Source organism: Amblyomma maculatum, chromosome 2 (genome assembly GCF_055883805.1).
Source record: "Amblyomma maculatum isolate TAMU_Amacu chromosome 2, ASM5588380v1, whole genome shotgun sequence".
Lineage (NCBI taxonomy): Eukaryota > Metazoa > Arthropoda > Arachnida > Ixodida > Ixodidae > Amblyomma > Amblyomma maculatum.
In genome coordinates this window covers 106,232,145-106,254,194 of record NC_139345.1, presented here as the reverse complement: position 1 = coordinate 106,254,194, position 22,050 = coordinate 106,232,145, and the positions used below count along the sequence as shown (strand labels likewise).

At 43.2% G+C, this 22,050-nt stretch overlaps 2 protein-coding genes across 2 annotated transcripts; one reads left to right on the top strand and one right to left on the bottom strand.

Annotated features, from left to right (window-relative positions):
* The first annotated feature begins 583 nt into the window (after window positions 1-583).
* LOC146199486 (nuclear protein AMMECR1) lies at window positions 584-11,889 on the top strand. The gene is made up of 5 exons (XM_084594976.1): window positions 584-879; window positions 2,979-3,089; window positions 5,093-5,207; window positions 9,194-9,284; window positions 10,642-11,889. The coding sequence occupies exons 1-5, from the start codon at window positions 659-661 to the stop codon at window positions 10,806-10,808; spliced, it is 705 nt and encodes a 234-aa protein (XP_084451102.1). The 5' UTR covers window positions 584-658; the 3' UTR covers window positions 10,809-11,889.
* Window positions 11,890-19,855: 7,966 nt separating this feature from the next.
* LOC146199485 (transmembrane protein 126) lies at window positions 19,856-21,825 on the bottom strand. Its single transcript, XM_084594977.1, has 2 exons — window positions 21,516-21,825; window positions 19,856-20,566 (listed from the first exon to the last, which is right to left on the bottom strand). The coding sequence occupies exons 1-2, from the start codon at window positions 21,683-21,685 to the stop codon at window positions 20,059-20,061; spliced, it is 678 nt and encodes a 225-aa protein (XP_084451103.1). The 5' UTR covers window positions 21,686-21,825; the 3' UTR covers window positions 19,856-20,058.
* Window positions 21,826-22,050: the final 225 nt, after the last annotated feature.

The following is a 22,050-nucleotide window of genomic DNA, read 5'->3' as shown; positions in this document are numbered from 1 at the left end:
GACTTATTTAGCGAGAGACGATATTGCAACATATACCCTACAAACCAAACCAAATTGCAACATATTCTGGTGTTCCGAAATATGATTAATGTACTTTTATACTGGTAGGGGTACCTGCCCTTGGCTCACGAATTACCTTTGTATACTTAATTGTACCATAAGTTTGGTACTGTGATCACACACACAGATCCTGCAAGAAAATAAAGAATGACGAAAGAATGAAAATAAAGAATTTTTAACGCCTGTCGAAGTATGCCCGGAAGATTTTGGCGGCTATTCATTGCTCCACGTGATGCTGCTAACGCTGCCCCTAATTCAGTTACAATTCTGGCACTGACTTCGCCGATGCATGCTGGCCTGGCATGCGAGATGGCGTATGCGTGCTCCTCACGGGAGTCCAACGCTGCTAATCCGCACGCACTTGTCAGGACACGAGAAATCGTGCGCCATGCGCTCGGCGAGCTGATGCGGACATCTGGAAATGCATCACAGCCATCACAGCCCACGGAGTCACAGCTGACAGCCAAACTCTCGGCCAATAGCAGCCAGCTCAACTGTCACGTGACCGTGGCCAAGCAAAAAGCAGTTGTAGCGAAGGCCGCACACTTCCGTAGGCAGCGCCTCTTGGCAGACGAGCGGTGAAGTTTAGGGCGAAGCCATGGCGGCTGGTTGTTGTGGAGCCAAGAAGCAAAAGATGAATAATAATTCAGCCCCATGTTGTAATGGGACGATTGTGCACCCGAATCACTTCCAGCCCAGCCTCTACAAGAATGGAATGGTAGTGTGCGTAGAAATGTGCTTCTTTTGCTTCGATGTGCTCTACTGCCACCTCAATCAGTACGAGCCGCCCAAGTCGCCCAATTTCCCAAATGAATGCTAGTGAGTACCTGATTTCGAGACCTGTGTGCTTGTTTTCTTCTTCTTATGCCGTCTGGGGCGCTCTTGATGGGTAAATGCCCGTGTCTAGCCTAGTAATTGGCGAGCTTGCGTGGGCCAGGTAACACGCTTGTCAGCTGATTTTACCTCCAAACAAAGACATTACTCTCGCCACCAGCTGTTTCGAGGCGACATTGCTTGGTGGAACAAAGCACTAAAACACTTTTACGCCACTCATCTTGGTTATACCACAAAGCGAATATTATTTGCCCATCGTCGGTACTACACCTTCGTATTGGAATGGCTTATAACTTTTTTCTGCACTTCCTAAACGCGTTCAATGTGTTTAGCTGTAGGCTTAAATTTGAGAAGCTTAGCTCGCATGCACGGCATGCACCATATTTTTTTTTTTAGTTTCGCGAATCGAGGTAAAACGGGGACAAAAGCTCGTAGAAATATTAGTCGATAAAAAGACCCTGGTTTTCCCGCATGACGCTACGTAGATTCACGTCCCGCCATGCGCTTTGTTTCTTTGGTTTTGTTAGCTGTCTGCAAAGCAAAGGTCCTCGCCCTTCGTGTTGCTAGGCTCCCGAAATACCACCCTGTCGCGTTTCCTAATCAGCGTGCTGTTTCGGAGAAAACACCTCCGCATGTTCTGAAACTCGAGACCTGCCAGTATTACTGTTAATGGTTCACCAGCGATCGATTTGTGAAAGTAAAAGAAATCCCAGAAGGGCGCTGTGAAACGATTAAGCTCTTTTGTATATATTTATCTCCTCAGGGCACTTTCACAATAGGATTCAGCCTTTCTTTCCAAGGCCTCGTACTGCAGCATCTTGCAAGCGTGCAGTTTCATTGTCGCATAAAAAAATCGAAAGGAAAATGCTCGTTTCGTGCTCAGCTGTAGAAATTCTTGTCGGTACAAATAATTCGCGCTGAGGAAAAATTATGTAATTGGTAGCAGCAAATATCCTGCTCTTTGAAAACACGCATCTTTCAAAATGTAAGAGTGCTCACAACTACGGATGCACTTGAACATTTCGTTTAATATATGAACAAAGGACATTCCTTCAGTTTGTCACACATTGCAGGTGAATGCAAAGGGCATGCGTTAGTGTTTCAGCCAGTTGGAGGAACACTGCTGCAAACGAGCACAGAATTCATACTGTTGCCACTTCTTTTGTTTCTTTCTCAGATGTCATCTTCGTGCTTGACTGGCCACCTAAACATGAACACAAACCACTAACTGTTCTGTCCCAGATCAGTATGTTTATGCCCCACCTCCACAAAATAATTGTATGGCAATACATGAAATTTCATAGTCATTACCTGAAGCTGCTTCACTTGGGTTATCAGTTGTAGTTGACCTGTGGCACTGTGGAAGTCGCCTCTTCCGTTGAAGCCAGAAGCAATAAGCACAGCCTAAGAGAAGCATTGTTGCTTCAGGATTCTATAACTCATCTTTACATTTGCAGGTGATGTAACAAATGCATTGTGACATGAATTGTCACTGTGCATGCTGCGTGAACAGAATGCACGCACCTATTCTGCTGGCAGCCGGCATTTCCTTTTTCCATGGGCTGTGTGCACACACATGCACACATTAATTTCCTTGCAGGTGTTAGGCTTTACAGCCTTCTTGTAGCTGCTGTGTAGGACTGCATATGTTTGTAGACATCTTGCTCACCTACATTCGTGTGTGCCTGTGCTGTAAAATTTGTGAACAAAGAACCTATCACTGTGGTTTCTAAAAAACATCCACAGCCACTAATATCACAACGCTTTGAAACACTTGGAACTGCAGAAGGCAAAATATAACACGTGCAAATCCGTTCTTTCTGTTCCAGGCTGTGCAGGTTGTTATTGAACACAGACCTCTATTTGAAACTTTATATGCTTGCATTAGCTCCACACACACTGGTACCTACACAGAGGCATTCATGCCAGTTGCTGGCAGAATGGTTGCTTCCAAATTTGAGAGGCAAAACCAAAATTGCGAGGGCAACATTTTGTTTATTTGCCCTTGTGTTGGAGGGGCATTTTTTTTTTCTCTCTCATTTGTGTAAGTGAACCGTCTGGGACTCTCTTTCCCCCCTTCAAAGCCCACTATTTGTGACTTGGAACATTGGCAAAGACAAGAGGCTGAGAGGCTGCATTGGCACCTTCAATGCAATGAACCTGCACTCGGGTCTGAGGGAGTACGCTGTCACCAGGTGGGTTGTGCACATGCACTTTTTAACCCTGTTTGGTCCTCACGTTAATTTATTTATTTTAATTTTTTTAATGGGAGAGCCAACATGCATTGGTAGGCGTTAATTTGCAATTCGTAGTAGTCTTAAGTTGCACTTTCTACTGTGTGCATTTTCTACTAACTGCTTTGTGTGTATGTGTTACATGTCCCATGTTGCATGTCGGAATTTGGCTTGCTCAAACCTCACCACATGCTTTTAAAAAAACTTGTGTGCTTTCAGTATAGTCATTTTGTGCAGGCATCTTTCATAGCCTGAGTCGCTTTGGAACGTTAAACCCTACAAGCCAATCATTTTGTGCAGATATTTGTGCTGAAAGGTGAAATATGCTCAGCATAAACTGGTTGTAACATCAGAAATTATTTAGCTTGGGGTTATTTATTATAGTTGCTTTTAATGATCTCGCATTTTTCTGCACTTTTACTAACATTTCCCATGCTAAGCAATTTCAGTGATGTTTCATCAATGGTAATTAAATATTACATCGGCTGACGGGCTGCTGCATTTGTTAAGTTTTTTTTTTTTTTCTTCTTCTACCGGAAGAAGGGGGGGGGGGGGGGGTCATTAGAGTTCGAGCTTTGCATAAACTGATGAATCATTTGTAAATACAGAGATTCAGAGGTGATCTAGGTGGCGTATTTGTTTGATAAATGCTTCCATTCCTTGTTGAGAGAAGTTTCCCAGTGCTGGCGATAGAAATCTAGATTTTAGGTTTTACTGCTGAATGTTCAATTCTCTACTAGTCTTTGGTAACTTGAAGTGCAGAAATTTTCCTGTAGCCATTGTTCCAGCATATTTGCAGATAAGAAATGGTCTGAACCAGTATTGTGGGTGGTAAGGCATCCTGTAGTGAATTGCTGAATTAATTTTGACCACCGTACTTGTCACTGGAACCTGGTTTTGAGTACTTTTCTCTGCTTCATTGAAATGTGGCCGCTGTAACTAAGATGTGATCCCATGGAGCCAAACACCACGACCACTTGGCCATGGCTGTGGGTGTAACCGAGGCGGGCTCTTACTAATGTACATAAAGAGGGCTGTGCTAGCTCGAAGTGAGCCAAAGATTTCACAGCTGTTTGGAGGTGAAGCAGTAATTTTTATTGGAATCACTTTCATCTGGGTGCCACAGGATAATGTAGGCGTTCTCAAAGAAGGAGCAGTACTAACAGCTTCATTGATTGGCTGTCATTCTTTATTCAAACTTTATCGTAAACTGAGGGATGTCTTTGGGTAGCACTTGTTGGTATTGTATACATTGTATTCACAACACTGAAATACTCCAGCATTGCTACAATTGTTTTTTCTGATTTTCACATTTAAATAGCTAGACAGGTGCTGAATATGTTTTCATTGTAAAGATAGTTTTTATATGAGAGAATAATGGCCCATTAGTAGGCTCACTGACAGAAACAAAACATTCTGTGATGCAATGTAACATCATTACAATGAGTTATTGGATGCACCAATTTGCATAGGATCAACTTTTGGTTATTTACTTTTCCCATGCATGTTATTTTAAGTCTGCCGTTGCTAACTAAAGCATGTATTTGGGTTGTATTGGGGTGATATAAAAAAATTGCAGTTTGGAATTTATTGTTGCGGCATCTTTGCTTGCTTGATGAAACGGTGCAAGGGACAAGGATGTTGACAGAGGAGGACACATACAACGCGTCTCTCTATTGCCTCGACCCTCACACTGCTTCAACAAACATGATCAATGAACTGGCCCGCACCACAACCCTTGCAATCTCCGCTTCGTTTCAGTACAGAGAATTGTCGCCCTCAACAGTGCAACTTCTACAGTGTGGTCATCTCGCAAACTATGTTTCTTTTTGTTATCCTTTCGGTACAGTCCTACCATAGATGACTGTGCAAGGCTGTGCACCTCAGCCTTCTTTATTATTTTTTGCTTCATTTATTTTTCTTTCTGGCCATGCATTCTTGCCAACTCTGCCATGGCGTAACAGTGCATTCAAGGACAGCCGCTTCAGCCCAATCACAAGGGATGAGTTCAACAAGCTCCATGTCTCTGTGTCCATTCTGCGGCATTTTGAAGATGGCAACGACTACATGGACTGGGAGGTAATCAGTCTTGTGCTGCATTATTTCTTTTCTTGTGCTGTATTATTTTGTTTCTTGTGCTCTTGCTAGTAATGAAAATCAATATCTTGCTTCGTTTCATACTATCCTTTAGCCAGCACATGTGATTAAGAAAGAAAAATGGAGGTTTATTGATGTCCCACAACTCATTGCTTCCAAAAAGTGCTCAAACATCACAGATCACTTGTGAACTTCTCCTCAGTGACTTGAGTATGCAAAAAACTTTTTTGTGCCTCTTGTGGCTGTTCTTGACAGCTTTATCATTTTGTGGCGTTGAAATGCTGGTCGTTTACACGGTATTTGCTTAGTGAAGTGTTGATTGTGTCTGGAACCTGTAGATTTCTTTCCTACTTCGTTACTTTCTCATGTTCTCGAACTTTACCATGAGGAACGGAAATGAGAATGAACGGTAATAAAGGAATACCTTAGTGATGTGCCCAGTTTGTGAGCATTATGCTCCTTGTGGGACTGTACAACTTTGCATAGATGGTCATGGTGATGCAGTCTGCTTGTTGAGCATAACTTGCTAGCCTCAAAGAAGGGATCAGGGCTGCTAAGAAACAAATAGCTCAGTATGGTACTAATAAAGATATGCAGCTCTGTTCTGCCATGACTTGTGAAAGGTTACGCAAAAAATTGATTACCGGTATACACGGTTGTATTGAGTAGCTGGAACAGAGCTAACAAGCAATTTATTGTCTATACTTTTAAAAATTGGCTGGGCGACGTTTTCGGAACTATAATAAGGGATTAATTACTCATTATTACCCACCTAAGAGTAGCTATACAGCTGTAAAAAAAAAAAAAAAGACCTATGGCCGTATGGCAGTTCTTAGGTGGATACTAATGAATAACTGCTCCCGTGATACAAATCTACTCCACCCCGGAATATTCTGCTAAACTTGGGAAAACTGATTTTTAAAAAATGTGTATATGTATCATGAATCTATTATGTCGCAGTGAGTGACAGGGAACCTAGCACTGGTATTTGCTGCAAGAACGACAGCCGCTGAGTGTGGCCGGGCTAGATTGTAGGGGAGGGAGAAGACTTATTTGCTTTTCCTCCATTGTGCTGGGTGAGTCTAAATACGTGTGACCACTGAAAATAAACAAACCAGTTGTTGATGTGTGGCATAGTTGTCGACGAGGTGCTGACTCAGCCTATTTTCTTTATTATGAGAAGCATACGCAGCTCTTTTGGCCTAATCAAAATTGAGAAAAATGTGTTGCAGAAAATAAGTGCAGGTTTTGTATAAAAATTGTGATGCAACTGTTCTTCGTGCAGCATTTAGGATGCGGTCATCGTACCATTTCGATTCACGTTTAACATCCATCTTCTAGTCCAGTTGGAGGATAGTTTGCGATAGAGATTCGAACCAACGACTAATGTACCTCAGATAAGTGAAATAGTGCACCTTCCTTTCCTGAAAAGCCAACTTAAGCAAAATAATGTAAAAGTATTTGAGGAATGAAAAGGCAGGGTGAAAGGGACTTTGCATCTGCGCTCACAGCAAAGGTTGTGTCCCTTTAATATTTTTTTAACATGATGAATCATGAGAGGGTAGGCAGGAGTATCCTTTTTCATTAGTCACTATCTTTTGTGTTCGCAAGCTAGCCCATGAGCTCCTTGTGGGGTAACAAGTGGTGGTATGCCTGTCACTCGGCTGGCTTTAAAAAAAAAAGACATTGCAGTAAACCTAAACACGTGCATGACATAAGGGGAGAAAATACAATTTCAATATACAGCACTCTTTGCAGTACAAAAAATTTGGCACTGGCGAACTAAGGCAAATAATGAGAAGAAAAGCAAAAATGAAAGCAAATGTTGCATGGCAACACATGAGCGCAATACACGCTATGGAAATGCAGGGCAATATACGCTAGAAGGAGAAATAATGCTACACTGACAGTAGTAACTGTCATTAACAGTCGTATTGACACTCATATGAACATATTGATGCAATCATATTAGCAGGTGGTTTTGTAACGTGCTGAAAAAAATGAGGGAGAGGAAGCTGCTATTTCTGCTGGCAGGCAGTTTCAATCGTGTATTGTTCTTGGGAAAAAAACAACCTATATTTGAAAGTTTCTACTTGGGAAATGTACTCGCAGGCTTTTAGAGGAACATCATGCCTACACTTGCTGAAGTGATTTCGTTGTAGACTATACGCACTGCTTTCTTTTTACGAGGTACGATTCTGTCCAGGTTAAGAAATGTAGTAGGGATATTCAAGAGTGAGAGAGCTTCTGTAGTATGTATTAGGCTGTGGGCAACTAACTAAATCAAACTCTTTTCGAGTCTAGAAAAGGTGCAGTCCACCTGGCAAGCGAAATTGAAGGAGACGGAAATGTCATGGTTGGATTCTACAAACTGTGTTTCACACGAGAAGCCGAACTGAAATCCCCGTAGTGCTGTTAAAAAAAAAAAAAAAAAAAAAAAAAAAAAAAACACTTTTTGTTTTATAAATGGCTGATCAGCTGAGTATGTATGACATGCTCGAGTGTTTTGGAGGGTACGCTTATCAGAGATATGGGCTGCTAGTTACAAGTTTGTTTTATCACCATTCTTATGTACAGGCTCTTTTCCTGTTAAAAGGTGAATCTCATCTTTGTAAAGATTTTTGAAACAAACTACTTGTACTTCGTCTCACAAAATTTTTGCAGCACTGCGAAAGGCAGAGGCACCCCGGTCCAATCAGGATCACTCGCACTACAATTGGCAATTGTGCTCCTCTGCACCTCTCATCCCCCAAATTGGCAGGGGTGACAGTACGAGCAGAATTCTGTTATAGTGCGCAGGGGCGAGAGGCACTTAGGAGCACAGTTGCAAGGGCTCCTTTACCTTTCGCAGAGCTGCAGATATCTTGTGAGACGAAGTAGAGGTACAGGGCACCTGCAGCAGCACAATTTTATAGAAATGTAATTGGAAATGTTATCATGTCCTGGTGCTGATGTCATTTTCATTTTCTGTAATAAAACCATGATTCCCCAATAAGAAATTTCAATTTAATTCATTCTGCTCAGGATGCTTGAACGCTGAAAGTTTGCGCATTAATAGAATTGGAAAACACTGACTGGAAATAAAATTGAAAATGTTAGCTTTCCGTTCTCAATTGTTGCTAAAATCATTTGCATCTGGTATATGAGGCAGATCAGTACTGGCGTTTATCTTATTTCTAACATATTTAGTGACTTCTTTGCTGTGTTTAAATACTCCCTTTTAGCCTTCATATGTTTTTGGATCTGCTCATCTTTATTTTTATTTTTTTTTTTTTTTTCATTTCGGTATACAGCGCTAGTGCAGGCCTATCACAGTATCTACAAAGCGGGCGTTTTCTTCTATTAATTGTAGCTCGCAGCTGTCTATTCATCCAATGCTTATAGTCACGACACTGGGCTGAAATGAAGCGGGATGGGATAAAAGTGTGCTTCAGTGATAACATTTTAATTTAAACAAGTTCCAAAATGAATCTATATTCAGAGACTGTCCGTGTGAAAGGAACTCGGGAGGGAACGCATAGAGTTTCTCTCTCTAAACCTCTGTAAATATTTCGTTTCATATTCCCTGTGACATTGCAGAATGCCTTGTGACATTGGGTGCGCATGGTGTGTTCCGGAGCTGTGCTGGCATGCTACACAGCAGGGCTGTGTAGTATATGGTGATGTCCATATGGTGATTTGTTGTGTATGCAGAGGCACCGTAACACACCATAACTACTACTGCGGTGGTCTAGTGGCTTGAACATCCACCTTGCATGTTGGATTATGTTTGGTTATTTCCCTGGTGCCTTCCTGAGATACATTGGGTACTTAGCTTCTCCTGGCCTGGTGCTTATCTTGATTAGATTATTGCTTTGGAAATGGATCTTGGAGAATAAACACCTTGTGCCATGGTGCATTTTAGCTAAAGCTGCCCTTGCGCCAGGGACATAAATCATAATAAAGCATTGTCTTTTTATCATTTACAGATTGGTATTCATGGTATCAGAATAGAGTTTTTGACTGAAAAAGGCTCAAAACGCACTGCCACTTACCTTCCCGAAGTAGCTCCTGAGCAAGGTAAGCTGATTTTCTTAAAACAACTGAATGGACACTTTCATCCATCCATTGGTGGTTACTGTGTGCCTAGCGCAAGCAAAGAGCTGGAACACTTGGACAGTGAGAGTGATGTGTTTACTTGTTGTGGCCTCTGCTTAATGTCAGACATGCTGTAATCTTTCACCTAGCAGGTCTGAAGTGTAAATAAAACCTCTGTGCACTGGCTCAACCTAGCTGACTCTCTGTGCATACACATAGCTTTGCTGGTTTGAGACCGGAGCATCTGCCGGCTGCAGTCCAGCGCTGAGTGCATGCACTGGGTGGTGAGGCACACGCTTGTGTAAGTACAGTTTATGTGAAGAATGACTTGAAGCACAGGAAAGAGAGCTGTGCATAGTAGCCCTTACGTTAGTGCATTTCAATTTTTATGAGCTCCCTAAAAAGCTGCAAGGTATGTCTGGGCATGATTATGGTTGTTGTGTGGTTTCTAAGGGCCAAGTGTATTGCATGGGACAGGCTATTTCACTGAGTGCCACTTTTCTACATCTCTTGCATTGCTATAAAGCAGGGTGGTTCTCAGACTTTTTTGCCTCGAGGAACTGCAACAGCCATCAGTATGCCCCCCCCCCCCCCCCCCCCTCTCTCTCTCTCTCTCTCTCTCTGCTGTCACAATAAGGCAATGCTTGTGACCTGTCATGGTCGGCTCAATTTTTATAAGCATTTGTTTGTTGCTTTTGGCAATCGCCTTTTTGTTAAATGCCCACCTCTCACTCGTGCTCAGACCTTTAAATCCTAAACAAGAATTCAGAAAACCAGTCACAAGACCAACATTCCACCTCATTCGCGCTCTTGGACAATGCTCGTGTCTGGACCGGCATCCAGTAGGTGCTCACGGAACGTGCAAAAGCAGCTCTCTGAACCCAGTTTGAGAACCCCTTTGCACTTTATGCCCCAAAAGCTGTCTCTATATTTGTGAGTTAGGTCAAATGGCAGCTCCCCGCCAAAATATTTCAATTGTCACCTTTCTGTAACAATTTTTTGTAACAAATGTTTGTCCTCGTACTGCAGAGCAAAAAAAAAAAAAAAATTACAAGCATTAAAATTTAAGGTTTGTTTTTAACCATTTCACTGGCCTGTTATGAACTGTGCTGCAAATTCTTTATTGCATCTGTTGGAGTTCATTTGTGGCCTGCATTTAATCAGTGTAGTCATTTTACTGTTTTGGCCAGTGCTGTGCCTAGTGAAAGTGTGAAAGTACATATTAGCTTCAGACTAGCTTCAGACGCCAGTGAACTTGCATTGAGGCGTCACATGCTCCTGCAAAGTTTAGATACAGTAGCAGTGCACTGCAGCTGTTGCATCCCGTTTTCCTGCTCAGGCTGGGACCATGTGCAGACAATAGACTCCCTGCTGCGCAAGGGCGGCTACAAGGGCTCTATCTCCAACGACTTGCGGAAGTCAATCCACCTGACGCGCTACCAGAGTGAGAAGGTCTCCATTAGCTACCAGGAGTACCGGGACTTTTGGAGGAACCGCCAGTGCTAGCCCCGGTGGTGGGGCCTCTAGCCTCTCCTCTCCTGGACAAGTTAACGGCGACTTTGCACTTCCACGGAGGCCTTTCCCCCAAGCCACATCAGCCTTCTCCCACGTGCCCTTCTCTCCCAGTGGACACGCATCTTCCCCCCTCCTCCTGCTGCATTCTGGAAGCTGCTGCCGACTGTGCCTGGTGCGCGCCTTTGCTGTCTCCCTGTTCACTGAATAGCTGCCCTTGCCTTCTCCCACGTCCACTCCCTCCCCACTCGTTCCCATGTTGAAGGAGAGGTTGATCCGTCAGTGGTTGTTTGTTCGCCGGCAGTCGTGGTCCTGGCTGAGGGAAGGTGGCTGATATGCAAGGCTGGGAGGCCCGTTTGCTGTCTGTGTGTGTGTCTCGAAAATGTCCTCCATCTGCTTGGGACTGTGCTTTTATCTTGCTCTGCTTTTTTTGTGGGGCTCCTTCGTATCCCATGTTTGTCTCTGCTTGGTCTTAATGTTGTGGAGGCAGCACGTTGTCATCTCTTTGAAGAAGTCTTGATGCTGAACTGGCCTCATTGTTTGAGGGAAAGGCATGGAGTATAGGCAGAAAAGAATTTAGGCCACTTTGTTTGTTGCAGCCTACACCCTCTAATTGCCTGCTTCCTCATCAGACATGAGTGAGGCATTCTTTCTTGTTGCTCGTTTTTATCTGCCTCCATATGTTTATCAGTTGCTGTGATAAGCCATTGATGACTGGGAAGCAACTGCTTACTCGGTGCTTGCTTGTCAGGTGCAGCCTTCTCTTGTGTTGCTACTGTTGAGCAGCTACTGTAGTGCGTCTTTGGAAGGAACTGAGCTGGCGAAAGCAGCCTTTGCAATACATGATGTGCTGCATATTGCAGCTTGTTGTCGAATCTTTTTGGCGCAAGGAACTTCACAATGCTCTGTTTCATTTTAACTGAGCGAAGTTGATATATGGCAGTGCATCCAGCTTTAGCCTCTGATCGCAGTGGATTTTTAGTTGCTGAGCAGCTGTGCATGTTTCTTTTTATTTTTTGTCACTCACTGCTTGTTTTATATTCATTCAGTAACTGGGAGTAGAGTATTCAACTATGTAAGCGTGAATCTTATTAGATTGCAGCTTGTTCTGATGGGGCAGAACGCAGCTTTCCTGTTGAGGTCATTCCGGACATGTTGGGTCATAGGATGCAGACGTGGAACGTCGACAGATATGAATGGATGGCTTCACTTGAAGTGGCCAGCAATTTCTGAGGTCATGGCAGGCCTTTCTTCACCATGCTAGGCACACCAACATTCACAAGGACCAAGCACTGCATGGAAGTGTGTAAGATCTTGGAAGTGGCTGCATTTATTTTGCAGCTGTGCATGAACTGTCTCTCTCTCAAGTAGCTTTCTCTGTGCTCGTCTTGTTGCCTATTAACTATACCAGCATCGTGCGATAGCTAGCGCCCTAGTTTTGTGCTCCTGCATTCTGGCTGTGCCCATTTTTCTGGTGCGTTTGGTCGGAGTGATCACCGCAAAGGCGGTGTCAATTGATGGTCAAAAGCACATCGCGTGCAATGGTGCTGGACAGAGCCATGGTCGGCTGTCAAGCAGAAAGGCTTGCTTTTAGTTCTCTCTCCCCATGTCTCTAGGCCGCCATTGTTTGCTCAGAGTTTTCACCGCTTTCATCTCTGTTTCCTTTTTACTATGTTCTTTGAGCAATTGATGAAAGAGCAGTGTCATTTGAGGAGTGGCTGAAGTTGGCTGCTCCTCGAAGGCCACCGTAAAATGCACTGAGTATTGGGGAGGCTTGCTGCTCGCACCAGTTGATGACTACGTGTTTCACAACTCTCCCTTTTACCCTTCTCACGGTAATGCCATTTACCCGAGATGCGAATTGCCCTCCGTTTCTGAATTTTCTGACAAGAAGAGAAAACTGCACGATGGTGCATTGCTTCAGTTTGTTCCATTCTCTTGCGTTAACCGCTGTTAACCATGACCCATGGCTTGGCGCTGAGTACTACTTCTCAGCCGGGCCTTGAGGCAGCATTGAATGGCCAAGCTGTTTGCCTGGAGCTTGCTCATGTGTTCGAAAAAGACAAAATGATGCTGTGTGCACTCCCAGCCCTTGCAGTACTTAGCACAACCTCGGTGGTCAATCCTCTTGTGATGTGGCTTAAGGCTAAGTGTTTCTGGTAGCACACTGCAGCCCACTTTGCTGTGCTTGGGAGCTCCCTTAGTGCCTGTGCTTTCAAGAAAGCTCGGCTGGCTTCGTATAAACTTCCCATGTCAGTTGCACCTTTGAGGAGACGTTGAGAACACACTGCCAGATTGAACATACATGAGCCATAATTATTTTTTCTAAGTGTCCAAGTGCTTTTTCATGAGGTTTTCAGGCCGGACGTATGTGAATGGGGATGGTCTGACAGGAGAAAGGAGAGCCTCGGTTCTATCACCCACACACATGGAAATAGGTTCAGCTACACCTGTGGAAGTCAGCCACATCTTTCAAGCCTCTTCAAAGCTTTAGGGCAGCTCAGCCCAGAGAGAGGAAACAAGCATCCATACACGGCAGTCCTTTCTTTTTGTTGCTTATTTGAGCACAGTCTGCTAGGCAAAAAAATAAATAAAAATAAATAATGCTGCAAGGTGTACTTTTACCGAGATACTAGGTTAGTTATATTTCAAAGTGTTCTTTTTTTTATCTGTGGTAGTATACCACATTTGATGTTGAAATGCTTCAATGTGAAGGGTATGAGAGCATAGTTGGCTGTTAGAGGTCATTTATTTTGTCAAGCTAAAGACTGGCAACTGCAGCCTCCACGCTTCTTGAACTCATACCCTGCACATTGGAGCATTTGGAGTGAAACAAATTGCGACTCACTGCCAGCTGTGCTCCTTTCACTTCAGGAGCACAGTGTGAGCTGCCTGCAGCAACATTGACCGACCTGATTCTAGATGGCATATGAGAGTATCACTCTTGGAAGAGAATACATCTGAAGGCTCCTATATATTTCTTTTTTCCTGTTTGTCGTGATCATAACATTTGTGAAGGAATTCCTTCGTTGTATTCTGTCTGTTCTTCACTCCAACTGTGTTCAGTTTGCAAACTCCATCACTTAGCTGAAGCCATTAGAAGGCGTAATGAAGTCATTTTTGGGGGTGGACCCTAAGGACTGTTAGGTAGCGTCTAAAGTGAAGCCTTCAGTATTCTGCATCTACTATCGATTATGTTTCCTTTCGATTGTGCTTGGGACTTCGTAGTGTTGTTGCACTTGCTGCTGGCAGGCTGTTGCCTCATGCTAGGTTTGAGCGAGTAGCATGCAGAAGGAAATGGCGTTGTTGAAAGGACTAAATGGCTGGCTTCTTTTCCTGCAGCCAGTCCCGTTCTCCATGAAACTAACTCACTGTGAACTTTCTTGCAATGCCGCCACCTTCTAGCATGTCTCTTTGCAGCTGCTTGTGAATTTTGCAGCTGCTTGTGAACTTTCATCACACGAGAATGGTGACACAGCCCTACTGGTTCTGGGGGAAAAAAAGAAAACGGGAACATTGCCTACTCTCTTTTTCTCTTGTGAAGTGTGTGCTTATGGACAGGAGAGTGACATTGCTACAGGCCTTGTAGTTGTGCAGACGTTGGCTTTACTTTTCCTTGGGCAAGAAGTGTCCTCAAAACACACCAACACGCAGTACTTCAAAGTTATTTGCAATGTCTTGAGGTGACGTTTAAAACAAAAATGGAAAAAAAAAAAACTGGAAAAGGTAAAAGTGATAAAAAAAAGTCAACCACGTAAGAGTGTTTCGATATCTCTGATATGCACATCTCTATAGCAGTGCTTTTTTCTTTTTCTTGTAGGCAATTTGAGTGATGCACCGGTACATGTTGCTGCTGTCTGGCAAGGGAAGGCATGCTATATATATACATATATATAATATTTCAATGTTCATAATTACTAGGTCATCTCTAACAATTGTAAAGAGGTGTGAAATGCAGATTCAGAGGATAGCACACATATGTTGAAATGTGCACGTGCTGTTGACTTCAAATGCGCCTGTTTTGTTTAATTCGCGATTCTGGGAATTGCGCAGAAGGGTCGTAGAAAAGAGGGTCTAGGAAGTGGAAGACTCAAGGGGGCCTCCTCTTTGATGTCAGTTTTCTTCCTTTCCCCCCCCCCCCCCCCCTTTTTTTTTTATATGAGATGTTTTTACGAGGCCTGCACAGGACTTTTGCCACATCTCATAACTTCACATTGAGAGTTATTTCTCTCCACATGTGATTTTGAAGACTCTCCGCTGTTACTACACCGCTACTCACCAGCAGTGTTTTCAATGCTGGGTGTTTGGTACTGACTCGTTACATGGTTATTCAAGCATTGCTGCTGCAAGGGAATGTGTGAAATCTCAGTTCGTTTGACTTATGAATTCGGCGCTGCCTGTTCTTTGAAAGCTGAGGAATATGTGGAATTCAAGGTGGCTGTGATGAAGTATTGGAAGGTGCTTGAAAAATCTTGTAGCCCTGTGTACTGGCTTGGCTTCCATCTTGCACAGTTATTTGCATGTTTGTTAGCAGCAAGCCATTTAAATATGGACTACTTCTTTTTTTTTTTTTTTTTTATGAGAGCCATCTTGTAACAGGAACTGGGTGGCGCAATTTCACAAATGCATAACTTGTGTGCTAGTTTGCCTATATTTTGCATTTTTGTAATGGTGTTTCCAAGAAGAATGAGCTCGTGAGGAGGAGGCCCCCTTTGACGCTGCTTCATTGTGAGAACATTGTATCATTGTGCGATCTCCATTCATAAATTTGGTCAGAAGTTCTTTAGAGATTCATAGAGCTTGTCTTCGGTGCCCAGTACAGGAGTGAATCAAAAGAGTGCTTGCAGTTCTAGAGTTCAAACATACCATGCTAAGCTCGGAATGATGTGGAAGATTAGGATGTGCCAGTATTAATAAAATGACAGGCTCTCTTGATAAATGTGTTTTTTCACCTCTCTTCAGCCGAGGAAGCCCTTTCAAGTGCAGCTTTCGTATAAAAACATGCGGACATTTCTTGTCTCTTTCTCCTCTTCCAATGCCCACTTTCTTTCACATACGACCAGCTGCTGCACATGTATAAATTCTAGTTTGGACATATCATTCGCATAGCCATCAACCATTCTGTGTGATCAAACAGGGTTTTAGCATCACCGGCATGCCTATGATTGGTGGTAGTTGGCCTTGTGCGTATTGTTCATTTGGCTGTGTGACACCATGAGAACACGACATGGCCAAGCTTGCAGCTACTTTGAGATAGAAGGGCGAGATGAGAATGTAACTGTGATCCAGAGCCGGTCATGCCACTCCTAGGCCGTGTGAGCATGTTTGTATGGCTTGATTAGCAAGGCTTTATGCCTGCTTTTCTTTCATATAAATGTGGTAGCTGATGACTGTATACTAACGAATGTGTGTTCGGTGGTATAGGCACAAATTAAACGAGTACGAAAGAGCTTGTATGCAAATGATCTGCAACGAGAGCTGTGGACTGGAGCCATTAACACTTTTTTTTTTCATTCCTCTAACAGCGGAGTTCATGCATTTAGTTACAAGCTATTCAGGAGACAGCAGTGTAGTGCACACTAATAATCTATTTCTCTGCGGCAGAAAAAAAAAGCAGATGGTAGCTGTCCCTGATTTTATAATTGTAACAGGGCTGCATAAGGTGTGCAATAACTGCAATACACTAGCCCCATTCAAGATATATTCCGCTAGTCATCATAAAACACAGTAAATATAAAGAATTGTCAAAGGCTTGTCTTCCTTCTCTTTAGTTCTCATTCTGTCATTCCTTTTGGCGTTCATACATCAGCTAAGTCTGAGGGTCACTAGAGTACCTCTTTCTTGAAACTTTGATACAAGCATACTGAGAGTTGCCCTGGAGTGGCTGCGTGTCAGAATGGTAAATAGTTTTGCACATTTAATGCGGTGGCCTAGAGGCTGGTGTGCATCTTCGGAATGCAAGGTGCTGTGGTTACGTGCAGCCAGGTGTGGCCTCAGTGTGGCTTGTAGTTGTGGAGGTAGAGCTTCACCATGTATCTAAGTATTGCAGCAGTGTAGTTTTGGAAGTGGCTCTGTATCACTCTGGCCATCAAATGTAGCCACCTTGCATGAAACGAGCTCATGGCAAATTACTATTTAGAAAGTTTTACCTGTGAAAATGTGGCTTAATGGGTGACCTTGCTATCTAAAGCAATATCTCTGTAAACAAAAGGTGGAATGAAAACAAATGGAACAGTTGAGCATAGCTGGATGGGCATAATATAGGAAGGATGGTTGGTAATAGTGCGAATGTGTTAAAATTGGAGTAAAAGCTAATTACTTGGGAAATGAGCCAGAAGTTGTCTCAATGCAAAAATTTATCACAGTGGAGTAAGCAACCGATGGCTATGCAAGAAAGGAGGCATGTTATGAGCGCAAAATATATATGCAAATGATATTAATGAGCTGCACATGCCTTTCGCATTAACACCATGCAATCTACAGGATGCTGGACTTTTTGATGAACTTCAACATTTTGTATTTCCCTTTGATGTACTATGTTGCATACACCTCGATCTACTCGTACATTTTTATTACGTTTTCAGCACTCTGTTTGTTTTAGTTCATTCCTACATTAACATGACATCACTAAAGGTAACAGTCTGCAAAGAATCCGCTGTCTGCATTGCAAGCGAAAAATGAATGCGCAGTCTCTGGCAGATAGTAACTGGCAGGCAACTTGGCCAAGCCGGACCGATTCGTTGATGAATTGTATGACATAATACCAAGCATCTTAAAGTTATGAGGAGCTGTCAACTCTGGTTGCTCATTTGAGGTGGAAAGGGGGAATAGGAATCAATATTCCAGGGCTCTTGGATGCCGAGTCAAGCAGGCTACATCTTGGCTACACAGGCACATTGATTGATACAGCTCGGTTAAAGCGGGGTTTTGTATATATCTATGCTGAGCGGTCACTTGTGTCTGATAGCTGGATGATGTGGTAGTTAAGGACTCTGCGCTAAAAAAATTAGTGGTGTAATCTATGTTATGTCTAGATTATTCCACTACCCGAATGCATATGTGCTGACTTGTGCACAGGACAGTAAGTACGGCATGTGGTAACTCAACGAAGACAGTTCATACTGGTTACATCAATCATGTTGTGCGAAGATGTAATCAATGCAAGGTGCACTTCTGGTATTGGCTTGAAGTAGGCTAACAATTGCAACCCCAAGGAACAGTGGTTATGGCGCTCGACTACTGTTCCCAAGGACGTGGGATCGAATCCCGGCCTCGGCGGCCGCTTTTCGATGGAGGCGAAAAGCAAGGCGCCCGTGTGCTGTGCGATGTCAGTGCACGTTAAAGAACCCCAGGTGGTCTAAATTTCCGGAGGCCTCCACTACGGCGATTCTCATAGCCTGAGTTGCTTTGGGATGTTAAACCCAACAAACCAAGCAACCCCAAGGAGTTGCTTGCAGATAATAAGGGGAGCATCCAGTTCCTGCATAACCGGATTTTCGGCCACTGTGCGGACAAGTGACACAATCTGGCGCCATCACTGAGAGTCTTGTTTGAACGGCTGTGTATTGCGCAGTAAAAACAATCCTTGGCACCGGGGCGCACGCACTAAAAGCTCTTCCAGACCAGCAATCTTTTGCCTTCACTGTGTCGTTATTGTAGGCAGTAATAAAGCAAAACACATTCGCAGTTAGTACTGCTTCGCTTGACAATATTTGAATGCAACAACAAAGAATATTTTTAAACTCCTCTAAACCTATCTTCGGCACCCATGGATGTCCTGTAGTCATGGTGGACGGAACCGTGACAGACAAAAGAAGTTGAAAATATAGCCATTAAATGCATTCTTTCATTAAAAGAATAATAGAGGCACAAGCTAAGGGGCGGGTATTTAAGCAAAGAGAAATGTATGTGATCAGGGAACTGCAAAGGAGCCACAGATGGGAGCCATTAACAGTAGTATCGTGTCATACCCTTCAAGGCAGAGCTTAGGTGTATCAAGTTTTCTGTGCACTTTTCTATTGATAGCCCTTTTCGATACAGAGTGCCATGACAGCATTTAAAACTAGCAAGTATTTTTTATTAAAAGCCCTCTCTCTCAACCTTAATGTTAGAGTAAGACAAAATAAAATTACCAAAGCAAGCAAAGCTAGACCAATGGTCCTCTCAAAGCACTTGAATGTGCAAAATCGTCAATATTGGTGCATGGCAAAAGAGGTGCAGAGCTGCCCCTCTGCACCTCTTTTGCCATGCCTTGAACCACCAGGCCTGTGCATAAAAAAATTCAACACACCACTTCATTCTCACTATCAATGCTTGTCATATCTAACAATTCCTTGTAGAATTATGTATGCTGATAATTTAAGAACAATGAAAATAGGTTGTTTATTTCGGCCGCTGATGCACGTGGTATAAACTTGGATGCATTGGCATAGCCTGCACTATTTGGAAGTTCTATTGTAACAGTCCTTCTAAGAGATGCCTTTATCAAATTACTGGAGAACTCGTATAAAGTCAAGCCATTGAAGCAAGACATTTAAGCATTTTATGAGTCTCGGATAAACGGGAAGTAATAAATAGAACATTCTTAAGGACTGGCGCAGAAATTCCTTCAACACAGCAACTTTTCTTTCCTTCTTTTTCTTGCTTTGAAATGACATGAGTTGTCAAGCCTATCGTGATAAAGTGTGGCTGCAAGCGCACTACCGCAGAAGCACATGTGAAAAGAAGCTCCCGGCAAGGTTCAGACTATGTGATGCATAAGAGGATCTTTAAATATTTGCCAACATTCTTAATTTTAAGCTACAATGGAAATGTGATAAAGACGAAATGTGGTTTTAAGTGCACATGCAAAGGAGTGAATGCAGAAGTGAAAACTATAGGCTGAAGAGCAGTCAATTGCTGCGTTGCTGTCTTGTCTACAACCAACACGATACAACACTTACGAGACCACTCAGTTCTGTATCTGTTACTGGTGTGATAAGCATCAAACTCTGCAGGAATCAACTAGATTCAGATAAAGAATGGGAAAGCCCCATGTGGACTCCACTGCAAGCAATCATATTTATTTCACAAGAGCACTTTGAGGTGCTACTTTACAACACTCCTGCTTTTAAACACTAACTGCAAGCTTTCTGTGAGCTTTCGATACAGACCATATTTGGGACAGTCTCAAATGCACTCCAGTATAAGCAATCATGCTTATTTCACTAAAGCACTTCTATGTCTTGCTTTACTACACTCCTGCCTACAAATGCTCGGCGTTCAGTTTTCTGTGAACTTTCAATATAGAGCGAATCTGCATGTGGTTTAGTGTGAAGGCAAGAACACACTGGAAGGCTGCCAGTCCACCAACTTTCACTCGGTGCTTTTGCAGAACACTGAGAATTTCACGAAGGATCTCTTTGTAGTGTGTTTGAAAAGGAAGCACTGGGTAGGTAAACGAGCGCATAGCAACGTTTATGCAAGCCACGGGAGCCATGATGGATGGGTAGATTACTCCAAATGTGAGTTGCCAACAAACTGCTTTCATTTGTGTGCAAATTACACACTGGCTGTTCATAAGGACTAAATCATGTAGTGTCTTCGTGCTCAACATGAACGCAAACATTCCAGGCAAGGCAATGGTGGGTGCGGTAGTCGACAAAAAGCCTGCATGCCGCAGGAGGAAATGCTTCCTAAATATTGCATTCAGCACGAGACCACCAAACGATGCCGCAACTCCTGCTATTGCAGCACCACATGTGATAGGCAACCTAATAGGAAAGAGAGAGAAAGGGAAAATAAGTGAAAATCGATGCCATCCTCCAGTTCTCCTGTTGTGGTCACATGATTTCCCTTGTCACTACAGCAAAATTTCTGCGACTGGAATATTGTCATCTGTTACGTTAGTTCGCTCATAACTGAGATTCTTTCTGCACTAAGTCACATTTAAACCTAATGAAAAGTGACGTTTGAAATGCAGTACACATTGTGTGGCAAGGATAACACTTAGCATGATGGTGTCATTGTGCAGTCATGTAGTGTCTCGCTATCAAGAACTAAGTGACAGTCATAACATACCTGAACTTGTGCGTACCTGGTGACCATAACTAGGCATAATTTAAACAAAAGCTCTTGATTCGGAAGGTGAGCGGCACAATTGCCGACAAAAATTTTTATTGTCTAAGTGAAGCCCGCTTTTCTGATTCTGGCATTTTGTACACAATTTTGTACATACAAAGCAATTTTTTTTTTTCTTTCGGTGTGTAGCGATTTCTTAGTTTCCAGCGAATTGAGCACCCTTCAACAGTCGATAATGTAACTCAAATCAATGCAAAAACATTTTACGGTTATCTATCACTTTCGTGCACACTGATTTCACTTGTCACGAATTCGTAAATGATTCATCTGTCAAAAAAAAAAAAAAAAAAAAAGGAGATAAGTTCTGGTATCTCGAGGCTAACTCCAACCCCTGTGAGGAATTGCAGTAGAAGAGCAACAGTTGACGCTTCGCGTTGCAAACATATCCGATTTCCTTGAGGCTCAGATTTACGTCCTTAGCAGAACAATATATATATATAGCCAGAAAACTAGCTGCGCACGTCTTTTTTTTTTTTTTTTAAGTAAATCGGAAGATACACTAAGCATGCGAAAGGACAAATCTCTTATCGCGATTTTTTAACATACAATGCGAACATGCGATAGGAAAAACTAGAACCTCACACGTCGCGTTTCGGCTTCCAGTGGGCGAATAGGTCCAGCTGATGCTTAAGAGCCTCTTCTTTGCTCAGCAGCACGGCACCCGGTGGGGCATCACCTGGCGATGCGCGAGCTATTACGCCGCTGTGACTCGTAGAGTTTAGCGAGTCATATAACTTTGAATGCTGCGACATGCTGATACAGTGCTCTAGACAAACCAAAGCAAATTGGCCTTTTATAGGACGTTTTCTTTTCCTCCCGACAACTCAAACAACCGCATCATAACCACATTACCACATGTCAGTGGGCGCCGCCATCTTATCCCATTGTTGGCGATGGACAGAAAACATTCGCTAGACGCGGCTAACGCGGCGGTGAAAACAGACCTCGCCAGCACGGTTATGCCAGCCGATGCCAACGCATGCATACCTCAAGGTAGCAAGGGACCGAAAGAACTGCATTTAAGCTATAAATAAGTGTACACAAAGGCACCATTTCTCGAGTTAAATTAAACGACCTTCTTTACTATTTGCGTCTAAGAGAAAAGGAGAAGTGGAAC

Coding starts and splice junctions, on each gene's coding strand:
- LOC146199486 (XM_084594976.1), top strand. CDS start 659: ATGGCGGCTGGTTGTTGTGGAGCCAAGAAGCAAAAGATGAATAATAAT. Junction 880..2,978: donor AATTTCCCAAATGAATGCTA/GTGAGTACCTGA, acceptor CCCCCTTCAAAG/CCCACTATTTGTGACTTGGA. Junction 3,090..5,092: donor AGGGAGTACGCTGTCACCAG/GTGGGTTGTGCA, acceptor ATGGCGTAACAG/TGCATTCAAGGACAGCCGCT.
- LOC146199485 (XM_084594977.1), bottom strand. CDS start 21,685: ATGTCGCAGCATTCAAAGTTATATGACTCGCTAAACTCTACGAGTCAC. Junction 20,567..21,515: donor TGGAAGCCGAAACGCGACGT/GTGAGGTTCTAG, acceptor CTTTCCTATTAG/GTTGCCTATCACATGTGGTG.